This window comes from Trichomycterus rosablanca, chromosome 25, assembly GCF_030014385.1.
Source record: "Trichomycterus rosablanca isolate fTriRos1 chromosome 25, fTriRos1.hap1, whole genome shotgun sequence".
NCBI lineage: Eukaryota > Metazoa > Chordata > Actinopteri > Siluriformes > Trichomycteridae > Trichomycterus > Trichomycterus rosablanca.
The window spans coordinates 12,445,531-12,465,266 of record NC_086012.1 but is presented as its reverse complement, the minus strand read 5'-3'; the positions used below and the strand labels follow the sequence as shown (position 1 = coordinate 12,465,266).

The following is a 19,736-nucleotide window of genomic DNA, read 5'->3' as shown; positions in this document are numbered from 1 at the left end:
GTCGCTTAAGCGAGTGTTTGAGCAGGTGTTTTAAACATATCAAGTTTGTTTGTCAAGGTAATTGTTGTTCCTCTATCAAATTATGCTCGTTTGGTCGAATTAATGGATCTATTTTTAAGGACGTTAGCCGCCTGTGGTGAGCAAACTTCCTCACTGAGCTTGTTATGTTGCCTAGCATGTTGTATCTGTACCACTTCTGAACACATTTAAAATACTGGGAAATAAGAAAATGGGTTTATTATTTAACTATTTTATAATAAAATATATATTTATACACGTTTAAGTAAATAAATGTGTGTAGTTTATACATGTGACTTTACATTATTTGGCGGTGTGATACAGAGGGTGAGAGGTCTGTAATCACCGGCTCAGGTTCACACCTTGTTAACACCACAGTTTAGCTCTGCGCTACACGGCAGCGATTATTGACTGACATTCGCGACCAAATCGCACCTCTTTATCACTGTTTACCGACGTCCTGACACATTTCATATAAAATCCTAAGCTCATGGAGGTTTCAGTCACTTGCTTCTGTGAGAACGAAGTAACCACATCGTTATTTAAACGGAGTAGGAGAATTTCAGAAGGATGTTTTCTACAATGTTCATCATTATCATGTTTTTCATCATTGCCTGCATGATGAACCTCTCTATCAGCAGACCTTCTCTCGACAATGAGGATAACCGCTTTCCAGTGGAGAACGAGTCAGAAGAAGTTCGTCTGGCTGCTATTAAACGACTTTTGGAGGTGTTTGGGATGGAAGACCCTCCAGCTTCTGTGGTTAGAAACCACAAGCAGCCGCCTCAGTACATGTTAGACCTTTATAACACAGTGGCGGATGTGGACGGTGTGACCAAAGACCCGACTTTACTAGAGGGAAACACAGTCCGCAGCTTTTTCGATAAATGTAAGTTAAATTCTTATTACTTTATATTTAAAAAAAAACAGTACAACACGAACAGCATACTTTAGATATAATATTAATTTTTGCAACTTGCGAACTAGCGAAAAAATGTGTTAAAATAGTGGAACTATTTGTTGTGTATTAACTTGTTTATGCACTAATATACTTAATGTACTGCTTATAAGGTTTCTGATTAACAGTTAGTAATGTTTAAGTATTTGCAACTATGCATGCATAAAATGTGACGTTTTAAGGCATACAAATTTTAAGATACAAATGTAGTCCTATATACTTTTACCATAATTTTACATTAAAAGACTTGTGTTATGTTCATTGCATAAGATGACTGGTTTGTAATGTGTTTATGAATCAGCCTAACCATTGCTTAATCTTCTATAATAAATAAAATAAATAATAATAAATAATAATAAAATGTATTTAATTATTATGTGTATTTCATTCATTGTGCATTCATTATTTGTTTACATTTCACTTTTATGAATAATTAAGGCATGAAGAACATAAGTATTGATAAAAAAATATCAATACTTATGTTCTTCATGCCTTAATTATTCATAAAAGTGAAATGTAAACAAATAATGAATGCACAATGAATGAAATACACATAATAATTAAATACATTTGGACAACAATGTTTCATTCAATTACCTGTATTCTTTTCTTTCTCCAAACAGTGCACAGTGAGCAAATTGCATTCGTGTTCAACCTGTCCACAGTAGCCAGAAGTGAAAAAGTGCTCACAGCCGAGCTACACCTGTTCAAACTGAGATCTCAAGCATCCCTGACATTCAGCAGACATCATTTCTGCCAGGTATTCAATTTATACCAAGTTAAGACTGAAAACTGTTTACTTATTACCAGTTCCACTGAAAAATCAAGTGCCAAACTCAAACAAGATAATATTTCTGTCCACAGGTCAGTATCTATCAGGTTCTTGATACCGCCAAAATGAATATTTCACAAGGAAGGAGGCTGGTCTCTTCACGACTTATTCCCATACAATCCACTGGCTGGGAGGTTTTTACCATTACACAAGCGGTAAGTTTGTCTAAAATACTTCTCACAATCTAAAAAACACATTTAGACACATTTATAACAGGTTTTGCTTATATTGACACGATAAAGAATTAAATTTATATATTAAATGCATTTTTTTAGGTCCGCTCCTGGATTTCGGGTGAGCATAGTAATCTGGGTCTCCTGGTAACAGTGCGGACTCTGGCAGGCATTCAGACGGATCTGAGGACTGTTCGCTTTGCCTCTGGACAGAACCACCACCACAGCAAACAGCCCATGCTGGTCCTCTTTACTGATGATGGCAGACGTACCACTTCTTTGGAGGGACCCCTCAAAGGTACAGTATATTTAAAATACACCAATATCTAGAGTTCAGAACAAGCACTTGAAAGTTTACTTGAAATGAAACATTTTACATTTCTTTCAGGTTCTGATGATACTATAGCTGGTCCCAGACTCCCTCTACCCAACCTTACACTGCCAGCGGCCAAGCATCGCGTTGCCCGATCTCTCGACTATGAGGACGACAGAGAAAGGACGCCATGCCAGCGTCTGCCACTCTACGTAGACTTCGAGGAGATTGGCTGGTCTGGGTGGATCGTGTCTCCTCGAGGCTACAACGCCTACCACTGCAAAGGCTCCTGCCCCTTTCCTCTGGGCCAGAACATGAGAGCTACGAACCATGCCACCGTGCAGTCTATTATCAATGCGCTCAAGCTTACCAAAGGCATAGAGACTCCGTGCTGTGTGCCTGACAAACTCTTCTCCATCAACCTTCTGTACTTCGATGATGATGAAAATGTCGTGTTAAAGCAGTATGATGACATGGTGGCAGGAAGCTGTGGTTGCCACTGAGATCCTTAAGTTAAGCTGTATATATTGTGTATGAATGTGTGAATACCAATTCTAGTACATGTACATAAGGTGGCTACACATCTAACTGTAATAGCACTGCAAAATAGTGTTTAGTAGCATATATCCAAAAAATCTGGACCAGAACTAAGCAAAAATGATGGACTGCAGAGATGAGTTACATGGTCCTTCTTACAGCTTTGTAAAATATGTAAATAGATAAATTCTAATATATAGAGGAGTTCGAGTGGGTCGCTTGTGAAAGCAATTTGTATATTGCATGTTGTGAACTATTATAAATGCTAAATAAAATGTAAAAAAAAAATGTTGCTCTTTTATATATTTTTATTATATATATTTATATATATAAAAAAAATTATTATATAATTTATTAATTTATTATATATTTTATTTATATATTATATATTATTTTATTATTAATTTAATTTATTTTTATTATATTTAATAATTTATTATATATAAATAAAAAAATAGAAAAAAGCCATAAGTTTTAAATAGCTTTAATAAAACATGGCTTGCACGAAATTGTTTTCCTTCCGGGGTTTTATCCCACCCCAAGTGGGATTAACAGGTGGTTTGGTTTCCCCAAAATCACAGTAAGCCTCAGCAGGTTTTCACCCCCCCCCTTTCCTTTAGACACAGCCTGTATGTAGATGCCCGACAGCTCTGCCAGGGATTGGAACCCTGGATTCCAGCAGTAGTGGGCTAGCATAATGTACAACTGCACTGCCAGAGTGCCTTTAGACATAATTACTTACAAAAATATATTAATTCAATTTTAAAATATACTTAAAGATAAATGCTTTGTACAATCAGGGAGAAAACAGCAGAATTGGATTGATGTTGTTTTACAGTCGTACTGATTGTAATGTCTTTTCACTAGTATAATGTATCAGACTTCAGAAGGTCTTGTCACTGTCATTTCTGGAATATGTATATTGTATTAATATTGTCCATGTGGTTATTTTACTTGTGGTAACTTGTAAGTGGTGCTGCTGACTGGATGTTGAGCCGTCTGGATCAGGCTTTTCTTAACGATCCTTTATTGTCCTCCTTCAGTCTTTTAGTCTCTTCAGGGGTCACGTTTCTCTGTACCTGAGAAGCAGGATGAGCACTGAGTTACAATTGAGGTTAACACACACATACACGTACACACACCCACACAGACATTTAACCTGCTTTACCGGTATTGATCAAATGAATTTTTTTCTACATGTATTTGCATAATGCAAGTATCTGCATCTTTTCACCGAGCAGCAGTGGATTCTTAGAGAGTCTTTCCACCGACTTTTTTGTTATATATAAAATATTTGACTCAAGTTTGTTTGTTTATTAGGATTTTAACGTCATGTTTTACATTTTGGTTACATTCATGACTGGAACGGTAGTTACTCATTACACAAGATTCATCAGTTCACAAGGTTATATCAAACACAGTCTTGGACATTTAGTGTCTCCAATTCACCTCACTTGCATGTCTTTGGACTGTGGGAGGAAACCGGAGCACCTGGAGGAAACCCACGCAGACACAGGGAGAACATGTATTGTGACTCAAGTATTGTGATGATTAATTTAAAACAATTATAATCAGCTATAGCAAAGAAGAAGAACAGTTAACAATGTTGAATCAATTTTTTTGGGAATCTTTAAGGACTCATAGGAAATATAGTACATTATTATTATTTAAATTGGTAGGCATTATATTGTTTTGTATCAGATTTAATACTGCTTTTTAAAAATACATAAACTTAAATTTTTTACTTCAAACTGCACTATCGAAATAGGGTTTAAGGGTTGAAATGATTCAGGAGCATTTTTTTTATATTACTTGGCCTGTTATGAACAGCCAAGTAATGATGATGTGAAAACAAAAACACAAGCTTTTTGTGTCAAAATTTTAAAGGGTTTTAAGGGTGCAACAGGGGTGTTACCGGCACTTCTGATGTTTCTGTAGATAAAAGCAGTCATCTTTTATTGTTTAAAAAATACTTTTGCTATTTACCATGTCACCTAAACTCACAATGAAGAGATTTAACTCTTTACTTGAACTTTAATTCAAGAAAATGCTAGACAAAGAATGACAAGAATGTTGTGTGTGTGTGTATGTGTGTGTGAAGCAGAAACCGGTAAATGATAGGTGTGTGTCTGCGTCATAGGTAAGGTGGTGAATGTGAAAGTGTAACAATGACATTTAGACGAAAATCATGCTGAACGACTTTATTAAGGTTCAGCGTTAGGTTTTCTTTCATTCTTTTGGAGCTTGCTGAGGTTGTGGGATACTGTTTCTGTACAACATAAGACCATGAAATGGTTCAAGATAACTAAAATACTCTGGTACTGTCCTCACACATGCATAAGGTGGATTGTCTGCTTTAAAACGCCTTTTTTATATTTATATTTTGTTTATGCATTTTCTCCCCTTTTAGCGTGTCCAACTGCCCGATTGTGTCATGCTTTCTCTCCACCAATGCCGATCCCCGCTCTGATTGAAAAGAACGAAGCTAACCCATGCTCCCCCCGACACGTAGGCAGCAGCCATATGCATTTTGTCACCTACAGTTTGACGAGTGCAATGTGGATCAGCTCTGTGTATGGAGAGACACACCCTGACAGCACTCTTTTCCTGTCTCTGTGCAGGCACCATCAATCAGCCAACAGAGGTCGTAATTGCATTAGTTATGAGAGAGACCCTATTTGGCTTTTAATATCCCACTCCTATCTGAATAACAGGCCAACCGTTGTTCATGTGGCTGCTCAGCCCAGAGCTGAGACTCGATACGATGTATTCGAGATCCCAGCTCTGGTGTTCCAGCGTGTGTTTTAAAATGCCTTTTTTTGTGAGTAATCAGAGTGTCACTGAAAACATAATGTACAATACAATACATGTATGTGGACCCCTTGACTATGAGCTTTTTGGACCCAAAACCATGGTCATTAACATAAAGTCCTTCATCCTTTACTACCCATTGCATTCAGTACTGTGTATTCAGTTTCCATAGTATGTCAGCCAGGTGATTAGTATGTGATTTGTGTTACTCACTCTTTCTGTAGGCTGAACTCAGGGTTTTCTCCCAGTGTATTCAGCTGCTTTTCCAAAGCTGCAATGCGCAGACCGATGTACCCGGAAGACAGGAGTAGGAGCATCGCTCTGTGGACACGTATGTGAAAACTGACAATTAATTCCCAGCCAAATTTGCACGAGTACACTGACCGTCGACTAATCTGGATTTCTGCATTAGATTCAGCTGATGTTTTGGGCCATTGTCTTGGTAGACAGACAAAATGCCTAAGTTGTCATATATACTTTACAAATACATATGCACAGTACAATGCAAATCTCAGCATCTAATTATTTATTTATTTAATTTATTAGGATTTAACATCATGTTTTACATGGTTACATTAATGACAGGACAGGTAATCACTGGTTACACCAGATTCATCAATTCAAGCTAAATGTCAAACACAAACTGTCAACAATGGACATATTTGTATCTCCAATTCACCTCACAACAACCTCACAACATCGTATACATATGGAAAGATATAGAGATTTATAGTGTTAAATGATTGAGTGCCTACAATATCAAGTAGATGACGAGGACTTTGTTGACGTTGGTTGTGCTGCTTGTGGAGAGGAGGGATTTGATCTTCTTGGTTACCATGGTCACCCAGGAGACAGCTTGTCAAAGGAAAAAAAAGGTAAATATTTAAATATTAGTGCCTAAATAAAACAGGATAAAGAAACATTATTACATTTTTAACTTTTATATTGTCTATGTGTGTGTTAAAAGTTTCTGCTGTATCCAAGCAACGGTACAGATGCATCAGGAGCCATCCAATAATCACTAGAAACACATCCTAAACAGGACCATCACACACTTGCCCATTTACTCCATTTCTTTGGGTCTATTTTAAGTTGCAAACCCCTTTTTTTTTTTTTTTTGCATGTTTTGGGAGGTGGACGGTAACTGGAGCATACAGAAAAAGCCCACCAGAGAGTGACCAGAGACAAGGTTTAAACCGGAGTTTAAACCTTCAAGACATTTTTATGTATTGAGATTTATTGTAGAGTAAATATTTAATTGTCTACATTAATGTAAAATAGTTTAGACAAACTTGTATATAATTCTTGGACTCCCCATTTAAAATGTAACACTTTACCAGTAATAATTAGTAATACATATTCTGCACAGGAATGTGTGTGTGTGAGTGTATGAGAGAAAAAAGAGAAAGAGTTCATATTTACCCGTGTTCTCCTCTCTGTTGGTATTGCTCTGTGTTGTTGAACCACTCTTTGTCTGGGCTGTAAAACAGTCAGAATTCTGCTTTACATGACTATGAAATGAGATTTGATCTTTAGAACAAGGATTTTACTACCCAACTTTTTCGTGTTAAACAGTGTACATAATTCCTGTTATTACATGTCTGAGATCCAAACTTATTATGGACCCTGATTCTACAGTCGCAAGACTGAGCTACTCTCAGCTGTGTGGTGTGGTGTGTATGAGTAAAGTTGCCTGTGCTTATTATTTTTTACCTAATTTGATTTAATTTTAGTTCCATTTTAAACTGAGTTGACTGACCATGGGAGCTTTTGGAGCTTGATGATGGATGAAGCACATTTCTGCCCCTCTTCTTATCCCTCTCTAGGACAGAAATGCATTGACTGTCCGCACTGTCCTCCTGACTGGAGTAACTTGAAATCTGTAAACAGAAAATAATTTAAAAGATGATCATGGATTAAGAATTACATTTTTTTCTGAATAAAGAGGATAAATTAAGCAGAAACAGGCAAACAAAAGAAAACCATTATATTAAGGCAATAAGAATGTGCTACACTTTTGCCCCAGTAAATAATGTACTATTTTTTAAACTTTTTTAAATCTGTTTTTACCGCGTCAGCTTCCAGTTCATAGAAGTTGTCTGCAGAGGATACTTGAGGGCTGCCATTGGCACTTATAACCTGAATAGAGAACAGAAAAATAAGTAATAGGCAACAGAGGCGACAGTGCTACCCACTTAGTCACCATGCCTAATTCCCCTTAAACTGGTGCTGCTGTATCATCTCAGGGCAGCTAAACATATCTAAAGGAGAGCACTAACTGTCCCATTTTATATACACTCATAATTCGCTGGAATTGATCTAATTAACAGTGAAAAGAGGAATGCTATCTGTTTTACCTAGACAGCAAGGCCAGTTAAATACAATGCGTTTAATAAACATTTAACAATTACCTTTGTTGCATGACCTCTACAATCAGCGAGTGAATTCTCATTTTAAAGGGTGTATACTAATAACAACAATATTACTGACCTTAAGTTGGGGACATATGGTCTGCAGGAATTTAAAACATGCATCTCGATTCAGTAGTGACCCAAACAGGTACTGAAACACACAGAGACACGGTGTGACAATTTAAACTGAAGAAAACGGAGCATCTAAAGTGACACACAATTCATTGCCAGACTATCATAAATAATATTTATTTTATAAGAAATCAATGTCTGCATTGGTACAACTGTCCGTTTTATCAATAAAACTGTTTGTAGCTGTTTGTACAGCTATTAATAATAAAAGTGTTTACTTTTTCGCCACTCTTGGTGATGGAGATGGCATTGGGTACGACCCGTGCTGTATTCTTCTTCTTTATAAACTGGATCTCAGATAAATCAATTTCAACCTGGGTGAGGAAAAATAAAGCATTAAATGTTTAAAATACTTTATTCATTTCTAGCTAAGTATTATTATCATACAGTGTTGCATTAGGCTAGTATTGATATAGAAATTTGGTAAGTGTATATATTTTTTGTCCAAGGTGACTTACAATTGAGAACAAATATAATGCAAGCAATTGAGGGTTAAAAGCCTTGCTTATGGACTCAACAACAGTAACTTCTTAGTGGTGGGGCTTAAGCTAGCAGCCTTCTGATCACTATGTCAGCATCTTAACCCCTATATTACTGCATTAATGATAGTAATGATAGTGGTAAAGAGTAAGATGGAATGCAGTTACTGAAAAAAATAATGTTACAAGGAGCGAATTAAGCTAAAATCAGCAAAAACAACCTTATCGCTTCATGTAAGATACAGTAAAATTCATCTGGAGTTTTTTTATGAGGAGGTTTTGCATATACCCATGTATTTGTGGTACACCAAACAGATTGTGGGCTAATGTGAAAGACTTATTTCAACAGCAGGTCTTAATTAACATTTAACTTAATTGACATTAATGGCATTTAAAATGTCAAACGGATAAACCAGTATCTGAAGGTATTAAAAAACAGGTATTTTAATATCTTTCAAAATTTCGAAAAAAAAAAAAAGAAAGTTGTATAAAATTTTAACACGTGTGTTAATGCAAAATGCAATCAAAAATGTATTAGTAATAAAAAGAAGTCACGAATCGATTCTTAGTTCAGACTCGACTCAATAGAATCGATTCGTGTGGACCAAGTGTGCAGTAGCATTAGCTTTTGTGTAGCATTATTAGTATTACGACCCTTTAACAACCTTGTAATTCAGAGGATCCAGTGATGTACAAGAGAAAAATTTACACAGGACAAAACGTACAGGGTTCTGAACATGTTTATTTAGCACAGGATTCGCTAGAGCCGATTTTTTTTAAAACCCCATTCAAATTTACCATAGGAAATCTGAGTTAGACCCGGGTCTCCAAATATGGGCATAACGAGGTAGAGCCGGACCAGGTGTTACGAGTCAGATTAATGCGCGCGGCGGTGACTGGTCTTTGTAGTTCTATTAGAACTATTAGAACTACAAAGCGTTAATCCACGCTTCCTGTTTCTGTGAGATGTAGTGAATGTTTAACGCTTTAAATAAATTACTAATTATAAATTAATTCGTAATTATTAAATTACTAATAATAATCTATAAATAATAAAAAGGGCAGTTTAGCCTAGTGGTTAAAGTACTGCACTAGTAATCAGAAGGTCACTGGTTCAAACCCCACCACTGCCAGGTTGCTGCTATTGGGCCCTTTAACCCTCAATTGCTCAGACTGTATACGTACTGTATATATAAATGTGAAAAAAGATACTGACAAAGTCTGATTTCTTGCTTATTTGCAACAATCAATTGCTCATCGACGTCCAACGGATATGAAAATAGGTTTGTTTGTTTATTAGCATTTTAACGTCATGTTTTACACTTTTGGTTACATTCTTGACAGGAAACGGTAGTTTATCTTCACACAAGGTTCATCAGTTCACAAGATTATATCGAACACAGTCATGGGCAATTAAGTGTCTCCAATTCACCTCACTTACATGTTTTTGGACTGTGGGAGGAAACCGGAGCTCCCGGAGTAAACCCATGCAGACACAGGGAGAACATACAAACTCCACACAGAAAGGACCCAGACCGGCCCACCTGGGGATCGAACCCAGGACCTTCTTGCTGTGAGGCGACAGTGCTACCCACTTAGCCACCGTGCCGCCCGATATGAAAATAGGTATTAGTTATCAATTATTATGCATTGTGTTGATTATTGGTCACACCTTTGTCTCTTTTAGAAGAACTGAAGAGTGGAAACAAACACGCTGGTCTGATATAAACATCTTGCCATGGTAGAGCACTTCTTTTTGAAGGGCACAGGTGAAAACTAGAAAAATGAAAAACACACACACACACATCGTAACACCAAAGTACTTTAGCCAAAGGTTTTTTAGTCCTAATCTCGGTCAGTACTGCAGCATTTGTGCTGTTCTACATGAAAGTTAATCACCAAGTCCTGGATAATGCAGGTGTATTTGTGTATAAGGTATAAGTAACCTCTTGTTCCTTATGAATGCTACTGAGAAGCACTGAGTTGTGTAGTGGGACTAAAGTGAGCATTTTGGATGCAATGCACATTATTAAATATATTGTGGGTATGTTCTAAAAACAAAACCTACCATTGATCAAACTCTCCGTTTCTGAAATAGCTGGGAAATGTTTGTGGAATGATTTTTTATGGTTCTTCAAACTCTGTAAATCAAAAAGGGAAACAACTTTAGGACTGCAGTATGTCTAAATTATTTGGAAATGTCTGAGGGACATGCGAATGCCACATTCTTGTGGGGTATTACTACTAACATACTGTAAACTGAAGATGAAAAAGAGAACTCACGTTGTGCCAGGTTACTGTATCTGCATAATCTGATCCTTTCTCTGTTGTGGTGGTGGTCCTGTTAAACACATGTCAGTGTATTTGCATTTAAAGAATAATCAGATAACTGTAATAAATCACATTTGGCTATACTGTTTTAGAATAGTATATACCGCATATATACGGTGCCCCTTGAAACCATAGGGTTAATTAAGGGCCAGGATTTGAACCCACTGACTTTTAGATTTATTGCGCAGACAGAGTTAATTAATTCATCCTCATCATCGGCTGTTCTACCGCTGCGTTGTCCTATTCAGGGATGTGGTGAGTCCAATCCACTGGGTGAAAGGTAGGAAACACCCCAGACAGGTCGCCAGTCCAGAGCCACAACCATAAAGATTATTAAATGTAGCATATCTGATTCCCTTGTGTTTAGTCATAAGAGCATTAATAGGGTCCACAATAGTCCAAGATAATAAGATCACGATTCAGCTCCAGCCAAAAGCCAGTCAAGTTCTTTCTACACAAACAACGTAACTATCAGGAATGTAACAGTGGCGCCCACGTACTTTCAATTTTACGTGCTCTTGAATTCTAAGTTACTTCACAGTGATAATCAGATGCTGCACTTTGAAGCTGTCACACCAAATCTCTGAGCTATTCACAATAAAAGCACCATCAGCAACAAATTTAAAGACTGACACCAATAAATTAACAACAAAAAAAACTTTTATTTAAATTACTTCTATGATAAAACAATGACTGTGGTAAAGAATCTATTGACATATTGCACTTTACCTTGTGGAGCTGGTCCTGAACAGGTTCTTGTTCAGGTTTTCCAAATGTGCTTCATCCAGGCCTCGACTATTTATCACCTCAGAAAACCTCCTCATTTTACTGTCCTTGTTTTTTGCCACAAGTCCTCCACCATCGGTACAGTAACTAGAACATGAACATATCATACTGTTTCTGGGACAGAACAAATAAATGTAATGCATATGTTTTTAAAACATCTTTTTAACATTTGTGATTCATTCTTTTAGTTATAAGCTCAATGAGTGTTGTGGTTCCCAACTACCCAAAATGAGATTTAATCAAAAATGTAATATTTGTTTAAAGTAGTTACTGGTGATAACTAACTGGTAATAAGTGCTACTGTATCTGCAGCCATATACACACTGTTTAAATGTTTACTGTAAGGCCGAACACTAATAAGAGTTCAAAAGATGTGCAAAATACAGTTGTAGAATGGTAAGTACAAAAAGTCATACATTTCACACTATGTTTGTTTGTTTACTAGGATTTTACCACACTTTGTTTTACACTTTGGTTACATTCATGACAGAAACTGTAGTTATTCGATACACAAGACTCATCAGTTCACAAGTTCAATGTCAAACACAGTCATCAACAATTTTGTATCTCCAATTCACATCACTTGCATGTCTTGGGACTGTAGGAGGAAACCGGAGCTCCCGGAGGAAACCCACACAGACACGGGGAGAACATGCAACCGTCCCCACGTGGGGATCGAACCCAGGACAATCTTGATGTGAGGTGTACCATTTCACAGTACATGTATGTTTATAAAATAAACACATGAATACATAAAATCATTTAATCAGAAATGGCTCTGCAATTCCCAGGCCTATATCAATAACTCAACTACATATACTTTGAATAAAGAAGCTACTTGCCAATACTGAAATAAATAAATGTAAAATAAAAGTATTATTTACATTGTTTTGTTTGCATAAGACATTCTACACATGATGAATCTTTTGTATCATTAATAGATCATACCATTTAATATGGTAAATTCAACCAGTCTGAACACGGCTCATTAATGACATAATGTTTTTTTTAGTATCTGTAGCTTCTTGACCATGTCACTGCACTACAGGTCATCCAGGGTCTTCATTCTAAGGCAATTTAACATTTCGTCCACATTTTCTTAAACACATACCAAATTGTGGGTTATGTTGGTAGTCATCATTAAAATCCACCTTTAAAAATGGTTAAAATACTTTTATTACTGTGCTAATTGCATTATATCATTATTTTAGATGATGACAGTAATAAATAACCAACTGTCTGCATACTGTATTTGGTTGGACTGGCACACTTGGAAATGACAATATACCTCAACTAAATCTTATTTTAGCCCTGTCACCTCACAGCAAGAAGGTCCTGGGTTCGATCCCCAGGTGGGGCAGTCCAGGTCCTTTTTGTGTGGAGTCTGCATGTTCTTCTTGTGTCTTTGTGGGTTTCCTCCAGGTGCTCCGGTTTCCTCCCAAAGTCCAAAGACGTGTTAATTGGAGATACTAAATTGTCCATGACTGTGTTTGATATAACCTTGTGAACTGATGAACCTTGTGTAATGAGTGACTACAGTTCCTGTCATGAATGTAACCAAAAGTGTAAAACATGATGTTAAAATCCTAATAAACAAACAAACACTTAAAGAAAGAAATGAAAGTACAGGACTCATAATCACAGACAAGACATAAACAAAATGGTAAAGAGCAGCTTTAATTGTAGTGGTTTATAGTAATAAAAGTTGTCAATAGATAGTAGATAAAACGCAGGCTAAAGAGAGAGAAAGAACTTACCGTCCACACCAGCTACCGGGACACTAACGCTTCACACACTTTCTGTATTAATGTAACAAAATGTGCAGCTCAAGGCTAAACAGAGCATGTCAAACCCAACACTTCACTTTGCTTTATTACAGAGGCTTCCACCCCCCAAACCGGTATGAGAACTAATTCTACCTCTTACATTCACATAGCACATGCTCGCAGGCTTTTACCAGACTTGATTACAGTAGTTGTGCCGTTCAGCTTAAATGAAAATGACAGCTGAAAAGAAAAGCTGAGAAACCTGTTTGATTTTTTCCTCACAATAGTTAAATCACACAATAGTTAATAAAAACAAAGGTGGAGCTATAATCACTTTAATGTCACTTCTCAAAAAAAAGATTTAGTATAAAAACTGCTAAATGTTCACAGCTACACCATTTATTAGTCCATTTTTATTTGTGGATAATCTTTTAACATTTTTATTTATTCAGTAGCTGATATAAATGATTCAACAACTAAAGTGTAACTAATCTGGAAGGTATGTAGTTACGTGAGTAAGGAATGTAAGTCTAGATCTGCCATTGCGTTCTGAGAGCTTCCAGTCTATAGTGTCTAGTGTCTATATATACTGATCAGCCATAACGTTAAAACCACCACTTTGTAGTTCTACAATTACTGACTGTAGTCCATCTGTTTCTCTGCATGCTTTGTTAGCCCCCTTTCATGCTGTTCTTCAATGGTCAGGACCACCACAGAGCAGGTATTATTTGGGTGGTGGATCATTCTCAGCACTGCAGTGACACTGACATGGTGGTGGTGTGTTAGTGTGTGTTGTGCTGGTATGAGTGGATCAGACACAGCAGCGCTGCTGGAGTTTTTCCACTCACTGTCCACTCTATTATACACTCCTGCCTAGTTGGTCCACCTTGAAGTCATTAACAATCGCTCATCTATTGCTGCTGTTTGAGTTGGTCATCTTCTAGACCTTCATCAGTGGTCACAGGACGCTGCCCACGGGGAGCTGTTGGCTGGATATTTTGGGTTGGTGGACTATTCCCAGTCCAGCAGTGACAGTGAGGTGTTTAAAAACTCCATCAGCGCTGCTGTGTCTTATCCACCCATACCAGCACAACACACACTAACACACCACCACCGTGTCAGTGTCACTGCAGTGCTAAGAATGATCCACCACCTAAATAATACCTGCTCTGTGGTGGTCCTGTGGGGGTCCTGACCACACAGCATGAAAGGGGGCTAACAAAGCATGTAGAGAAACAGATGGACTACAGTCAGTAATTGTAGAACTATAAAGTGCTTCTATATGGTAAGTGGAGCTGATAAAATGGACAGTGAGTGTAGAAACAAGGAGGTGGTTTTAATGTTATGGCTGATCAGTTTAGAATAGCCAGTCCACTTTTTATTGGATGCTGAAGTAACCACACAAAGAAAACATTCCAAACTCCACACAGATCTTAACTCATCCAACATGTTGTATGTAATTATTGAACTAAAAAAATTATAATGACATTCACCCATAATCAGGGAACCTCACAACTTAAAAACTAGAAAATTTTACAGCATCACGTCACTTACCCCAGGCTGTCCAGTGAAAATTTTCTCCATCCATGGCGCAAAACCAACAACCATCTACACTAGCCTGTAAACTGTTTCCTCCTGCTGTGATTCTCAACTGATCGACTCTTGTCATCTGCACCACAGATCACATAACTGATAACATCTCCAGCCATTAGGCCCAAACCAGCTCAACCCCTTAAGCAGATAACAAGGCTAAAACAGTCTTTCAACCATGCCCATTATATTCAAAAGCCACACCCCTGCCGAAATGTGCCACGGATGTCCTAACACCCCCTGACCTAGGTTTAAATTAGGCCTTATTTGAATACCCGTGACTACTGTGTGGTTGTGGGTCCAGACCTTTATGCACATTATGCAAAGTTCATCGTGATCAGCTGACAGGAGATCCTGGGCGTGTTTGGTTCAGATAAGCATCAGATAGGTGCTCACAATCTGATGAACTCTCAGACAAACTGTTATGAAAATAGTACAAAGGTAGAAGGAAAATAACTCAACACAACACTTATTGCACAAAAACACAGGTCTGTGTACAGTGCTGTAAAAAAGGAATTGCCCCCTTCCTAATTGTGGGGCTGTTTGTCTGTTTACCACCGTTTTATCGTGATCAGGGTCGCAGAGGGTAGGAAACACCTCAGACAGGTCACCAGTCCATCAGAGGGCAACACAACAAATTGAAAAAAAAAAATCATTGTTCATTGTTTCCATTGTCTGTGTGTAATTACATAATAATTCGTCTTATGACTGAGTGAATTAACTCTACTTTACCACCTCCCAAACAATTGCACTATTGTTTTCAGAGTAGACTCTAAACATTTGGCAACCGTAAACAGGATAAAGTGATTACTGAAGGTTTGCCTGCTATTAAGCATTGAGTTCAAACAATACTGAGTTTGTATGTGATTATCTTATTACTATAAGACTATAAGTCCAGTTCACTTGGTGAAAGGTAGGAAACACCCTGGACTGGTTGCCAGTCAATCACAGAGCAACCATGCATACACACACACACACACACACACACACACACACACACACACACACATATACACACTTATACCTGGGGGATTTTAGTATCTCCAATTAACCTGACTGCATGTCTTTGAGGTGGTTCAGTGGGTAGCACTGTCTCCTCACAGCAAGAAGGTCCTGGGTTCGATCCCCAGGAGGGGCGGTCCGGGTCCTTTCTGTGTGGAGTTTGCATGTTCTCCCCGTGTCTGCATGGGTTTCCTCTAGAAGCTCCGGTTTCCTCCCACAGTCCAAAAACATGCAGTCAAGTTAATTGGAGACACTGAATTACCCTATAGGTGAATGGGTGTGTTTGTATGTGTGTGTGTGTGTGTCTGCCCTGCGATGGACTGGCGCCCCGTCCAAGGTGTTTCTCTGTGCCTTGCGCCCATTGAAAAGCTAGGATAGGCTCCAGCACCCCCCATGACCCTGATTGGATAATGCAGTGACACTGACATGGTGGTGGTGTGTTAGTGTGTGTTGTGCTGGTATGAGTGGATAAGACACAGCAGCACTGATGGAGTTTTTAAACACCTCACTGTCACTGCTGGACTGAGAATAGTCCTCCAACCAAAAATATCCAGCCAACAGCGCCCCGTGGGAAGCGTCCTGTGACCACTGATGAAGGTCTAGAAGATGACCAACTCAGACAGCAGCAATAGATGAGCGATCGTCTCTGACTTTACATCTACAAGGTGGACCAACTAGGTGGGAGTGTCTAATAGAGTGGACAGTGAGGGGACATGGTATTTAAAAACTCCAGCAGCGCTGCTGTGTCTGATCCACTCATACCAGCACAACACACACTAACACACCACCACCATGTCAGTGTCACTGCAGTGCTGAGAATGATCCACCACCCAAATAATACCTGCTCTGTGGTGGTTCTGTGGGGGTCCTGACCATTAAAGAACAGAGTAAACAAAGGTTACAAAGGTATGTAGAGAAATAGATGGACTACAGTCAGTAATTGTAGAACTACAAAGTGCTTCTATATGGTAAGTGGAGCTGATAAAATGGACAGTGAGTGTAGAAACAAGGAGGTGGTTTTAATGTTATGGCTGATCAGTGTATACAGAGATTAAAAGAATACAAAAAAGTGGGTCACTACATTGTAGGTTAAAACATTATTGTGTTCTTTCCCACTTCATTGGGATTTTTTGATACACAACCAATGCAATGAATAAGGCAGCTTAGTCGTGCAGCTTGCTTACGGTGGACTTTTTATTATTATGATTACTATTATTATTTAAAAATGTGAAAAATACCCAGAATAATGTGGTGACACTCCAACACCAAGTTTTTTCATAGTTTAAGATATAACTTTACACATAAAAACAAGCTGCACAACCACTATCAGACAAGATGATCACACTAGGAATCAAGAACTGTGACAACAGTAAACCCAGATATAACAAAGCAAACCAGATTAATCCAGTACATTCCGGATTTACCAGTCTTGCCCATTTTGAGCAGCTACAGATAAAGGAGTGTTTGCTGTTCAACAAAGTGGCAGTGACTGTTCTAAAATACTGCATGAGTGAGTGAAAAGAGCACTGAGTTTGTTTTTCATACGGAGGGGACCCATGTGGTCCGACTTAATGAATTAGATGAAATGTGGAGGTGTCCTGTCCTATTAACAGGTTTTTTATCAACAGGTCTTGGGCGGCAGGTGGGTAGCACTGTTACCTCGATTCCCAGGCGGATCAGTCCGGGTCCTTTCTGTGTGTTTTGCATGTTCCTGTGTCTGTGTGGGTTTCCTCCGGGAGCTCCGGTTTCCTTCCACCGTCCAAAGACGTGCAAGTGAGGTGAATTGGAGATACAAAGTTGTCCATGACTGTGTTTAACATTAAAGACTTGAATCTTGTGTAGCGACTAACTACCTAACTACTTGTCCTGTCATGAATGTAACTAAAGTGTGTAAAAATGATGTTAAATCCTAATAAATATCAAATATCTTAATTTGCCTTTAATAATTTACTGTTTATATTAACCATGCCTCAATCAAAGTAGATTCCAGACCCTAAAATATACATTGTAGAAGAAGAACATTTAACTCTAAGCACAGACCATACCTAAAGTATGAATAGTACAAGTGTTTATCTGTTACTAGTTTAGAAAATGTTTGTATTTTATGACTTAAGGAAAGATTTAGCCACATTCAATGCTAATAGGTTCACAAACCTTTTCTCTTTTCAGCTGCACCAATCAGTGAGAAGAGTTATAAACCCTTAAAAATGTACATGGAACATACCCCAGTGCTCATACCTCAAAACCATGCTGTCCTCACTGGCCGCTGATTGTCGACGCCTCCACTTGCTGTGGATCCTCTCCATCTTGACATTCACAGCAACACCCAAAGGATTCAAATGTTTTTATCAGCATATGACACACAAATGGAGCAGTTACCTGTGGCTGAAGGTGCATATGTCATAACCCAGGCCGTCTTTAGACGTGACGTATTAGGTTACCTGCTGTTTCCTTGGACACACGTCCTATAAGCAGAAATAAGATACAGTACAAGCAAAGGGAGACCTCTACTAACTATTGAGTTCAGGTATTACAGCCACACCTATTACTAACAAGTATATCATATCAATTTTATAAAATAAATGCTATACTTTTAACCTTGTGGTCACAGGGGTGTCAAACTCATTTTCCCTGGGGACCACAGCAGCATTATGGTTGCCCTTAAAGGTCCATTTGTAACTGTAAGATATCGTTAAACAGCCTGTGACACCATATCACACACCATTCTTGGACAATTTGTTGTTTTTTGGAGGCTAAATTTAACACACTCCATGCTTGGTGTCAAAATGCTGCTGTATATTGTACTTATTATTGTACAGTATATTGTAAATCGGCATGCATTGTGGGAGATGAAGTTTATGTAAGATTTTTACGATGTTTGCTTTAAAGCAGCATAGACTTTTATTAAGACAATCATACATAATTAATTTAAAGCAAAACTCAGGAGAGTTTAACAAAATGTGTGGCACTTTTATCCCTTTAATGATCTGTTCAACCATTATTTTAAATCAAAATATTTGAGTAAAATAAGCTGTATTTAAATAATCTTTTTTGGGCTGTATCTACTCACTGAATGGCATGTGTTAAACTAAAAAATTATTGGTATTCTTACTTTAAGAAAACACCATTTCTAACTTGAAGCCAACAGCTGAAAAATCATGAATAATAAGTTGGATAAATTGAGTTCTTGTTCAGATCATTATAGACGTGCTGCATGTTCCTCAGCACCATGAATCTCTCCTCTGCCGGTCTAATACAGAAGTTATCTGAGGAAATATTTGTCCGTAGGTGAGTTTTTAAAAATAATGGACGTGTCGTTATGAGTTTTGCAGTCAAACAAATTTAGTGAAACGTTTTATTTGTGGTTCGAATGTAATCGGTAAAAATGGGAGGTAGATATCTGAACAATGTTAATGCTAATAATATGAAAAAAAAAACGCTGATGCTGCAGCTTTACTTTGTTAATCATTGTTAACTTACATCAGTGTGTTGGAGCTTCTGAAATGTCCATATTTGCGTGTGTTTGGGTGAACGACGCACTTTTAGAAAACTCCGATAGCGTTTAGAGAACGTTTGCACATGCGCATTCATGTGTTT

At 37.9% G+C, this 19,736-nt stretch overlaps 2 protein-coding genes across 2 annotated transcripts; one reads left to right on the top strand and one right to left on the bottom strand.

The window, feature by feature from the left end:
* Positions 1-600: 600 nt before the first annotated feature.
* admp (anti-dorsalizing morphogenic protein) lies at positions 601-3,094 on the top strand. Its single transcript, XM_062987948.1, has 5 exons — positions 601-907; positions 1,600-1,736; positions 1,841-1,963; positions 2,084-2,279; positions 2,370-3,094. Exons 1-5 carry the CDS (start codon positions 601-603, stop codon positions 2,795-2,797), a joined length of 1,191 nt encoding a protein of 396 aa, XP_062844018.1. The 3' UTR covers positions 2,798-3,094.
* Positions 3,095-3,652: 558 nt separating this feature from the next.
* On the bottom strand, positions 3,653-18,445 carry LOC134302227 (GRAM domain-containing protein 2B-like). Its single transcript, XM_062987263.1, has 11 exons — positions 18,353-18,445; positions 10,733-10,805; positions 10,337-10,440; positions 8,404-8,499; positions 8,133-8,204; positions 7,713-7,781; positions 7,402-7,522; positions 7,065-7,121; positions 6,398-6,497; positions 5,856-5,963; positions 3,653-3,910 (listed from the first exon to the last, which is right to left on the bottom strand). The coding sequence occupies exons 1-11, from the start codon at positions 18,443-18,445 to the stop codon at positions 3,895-3,897; spliced, it is 909 nt and encodes a 302-aa protein (XP_062843333.1). The 3' UTR covers positions 3,653-3,894.
* Positions 18,446-19,736: the final 1,291 nt, after the last annotated feature.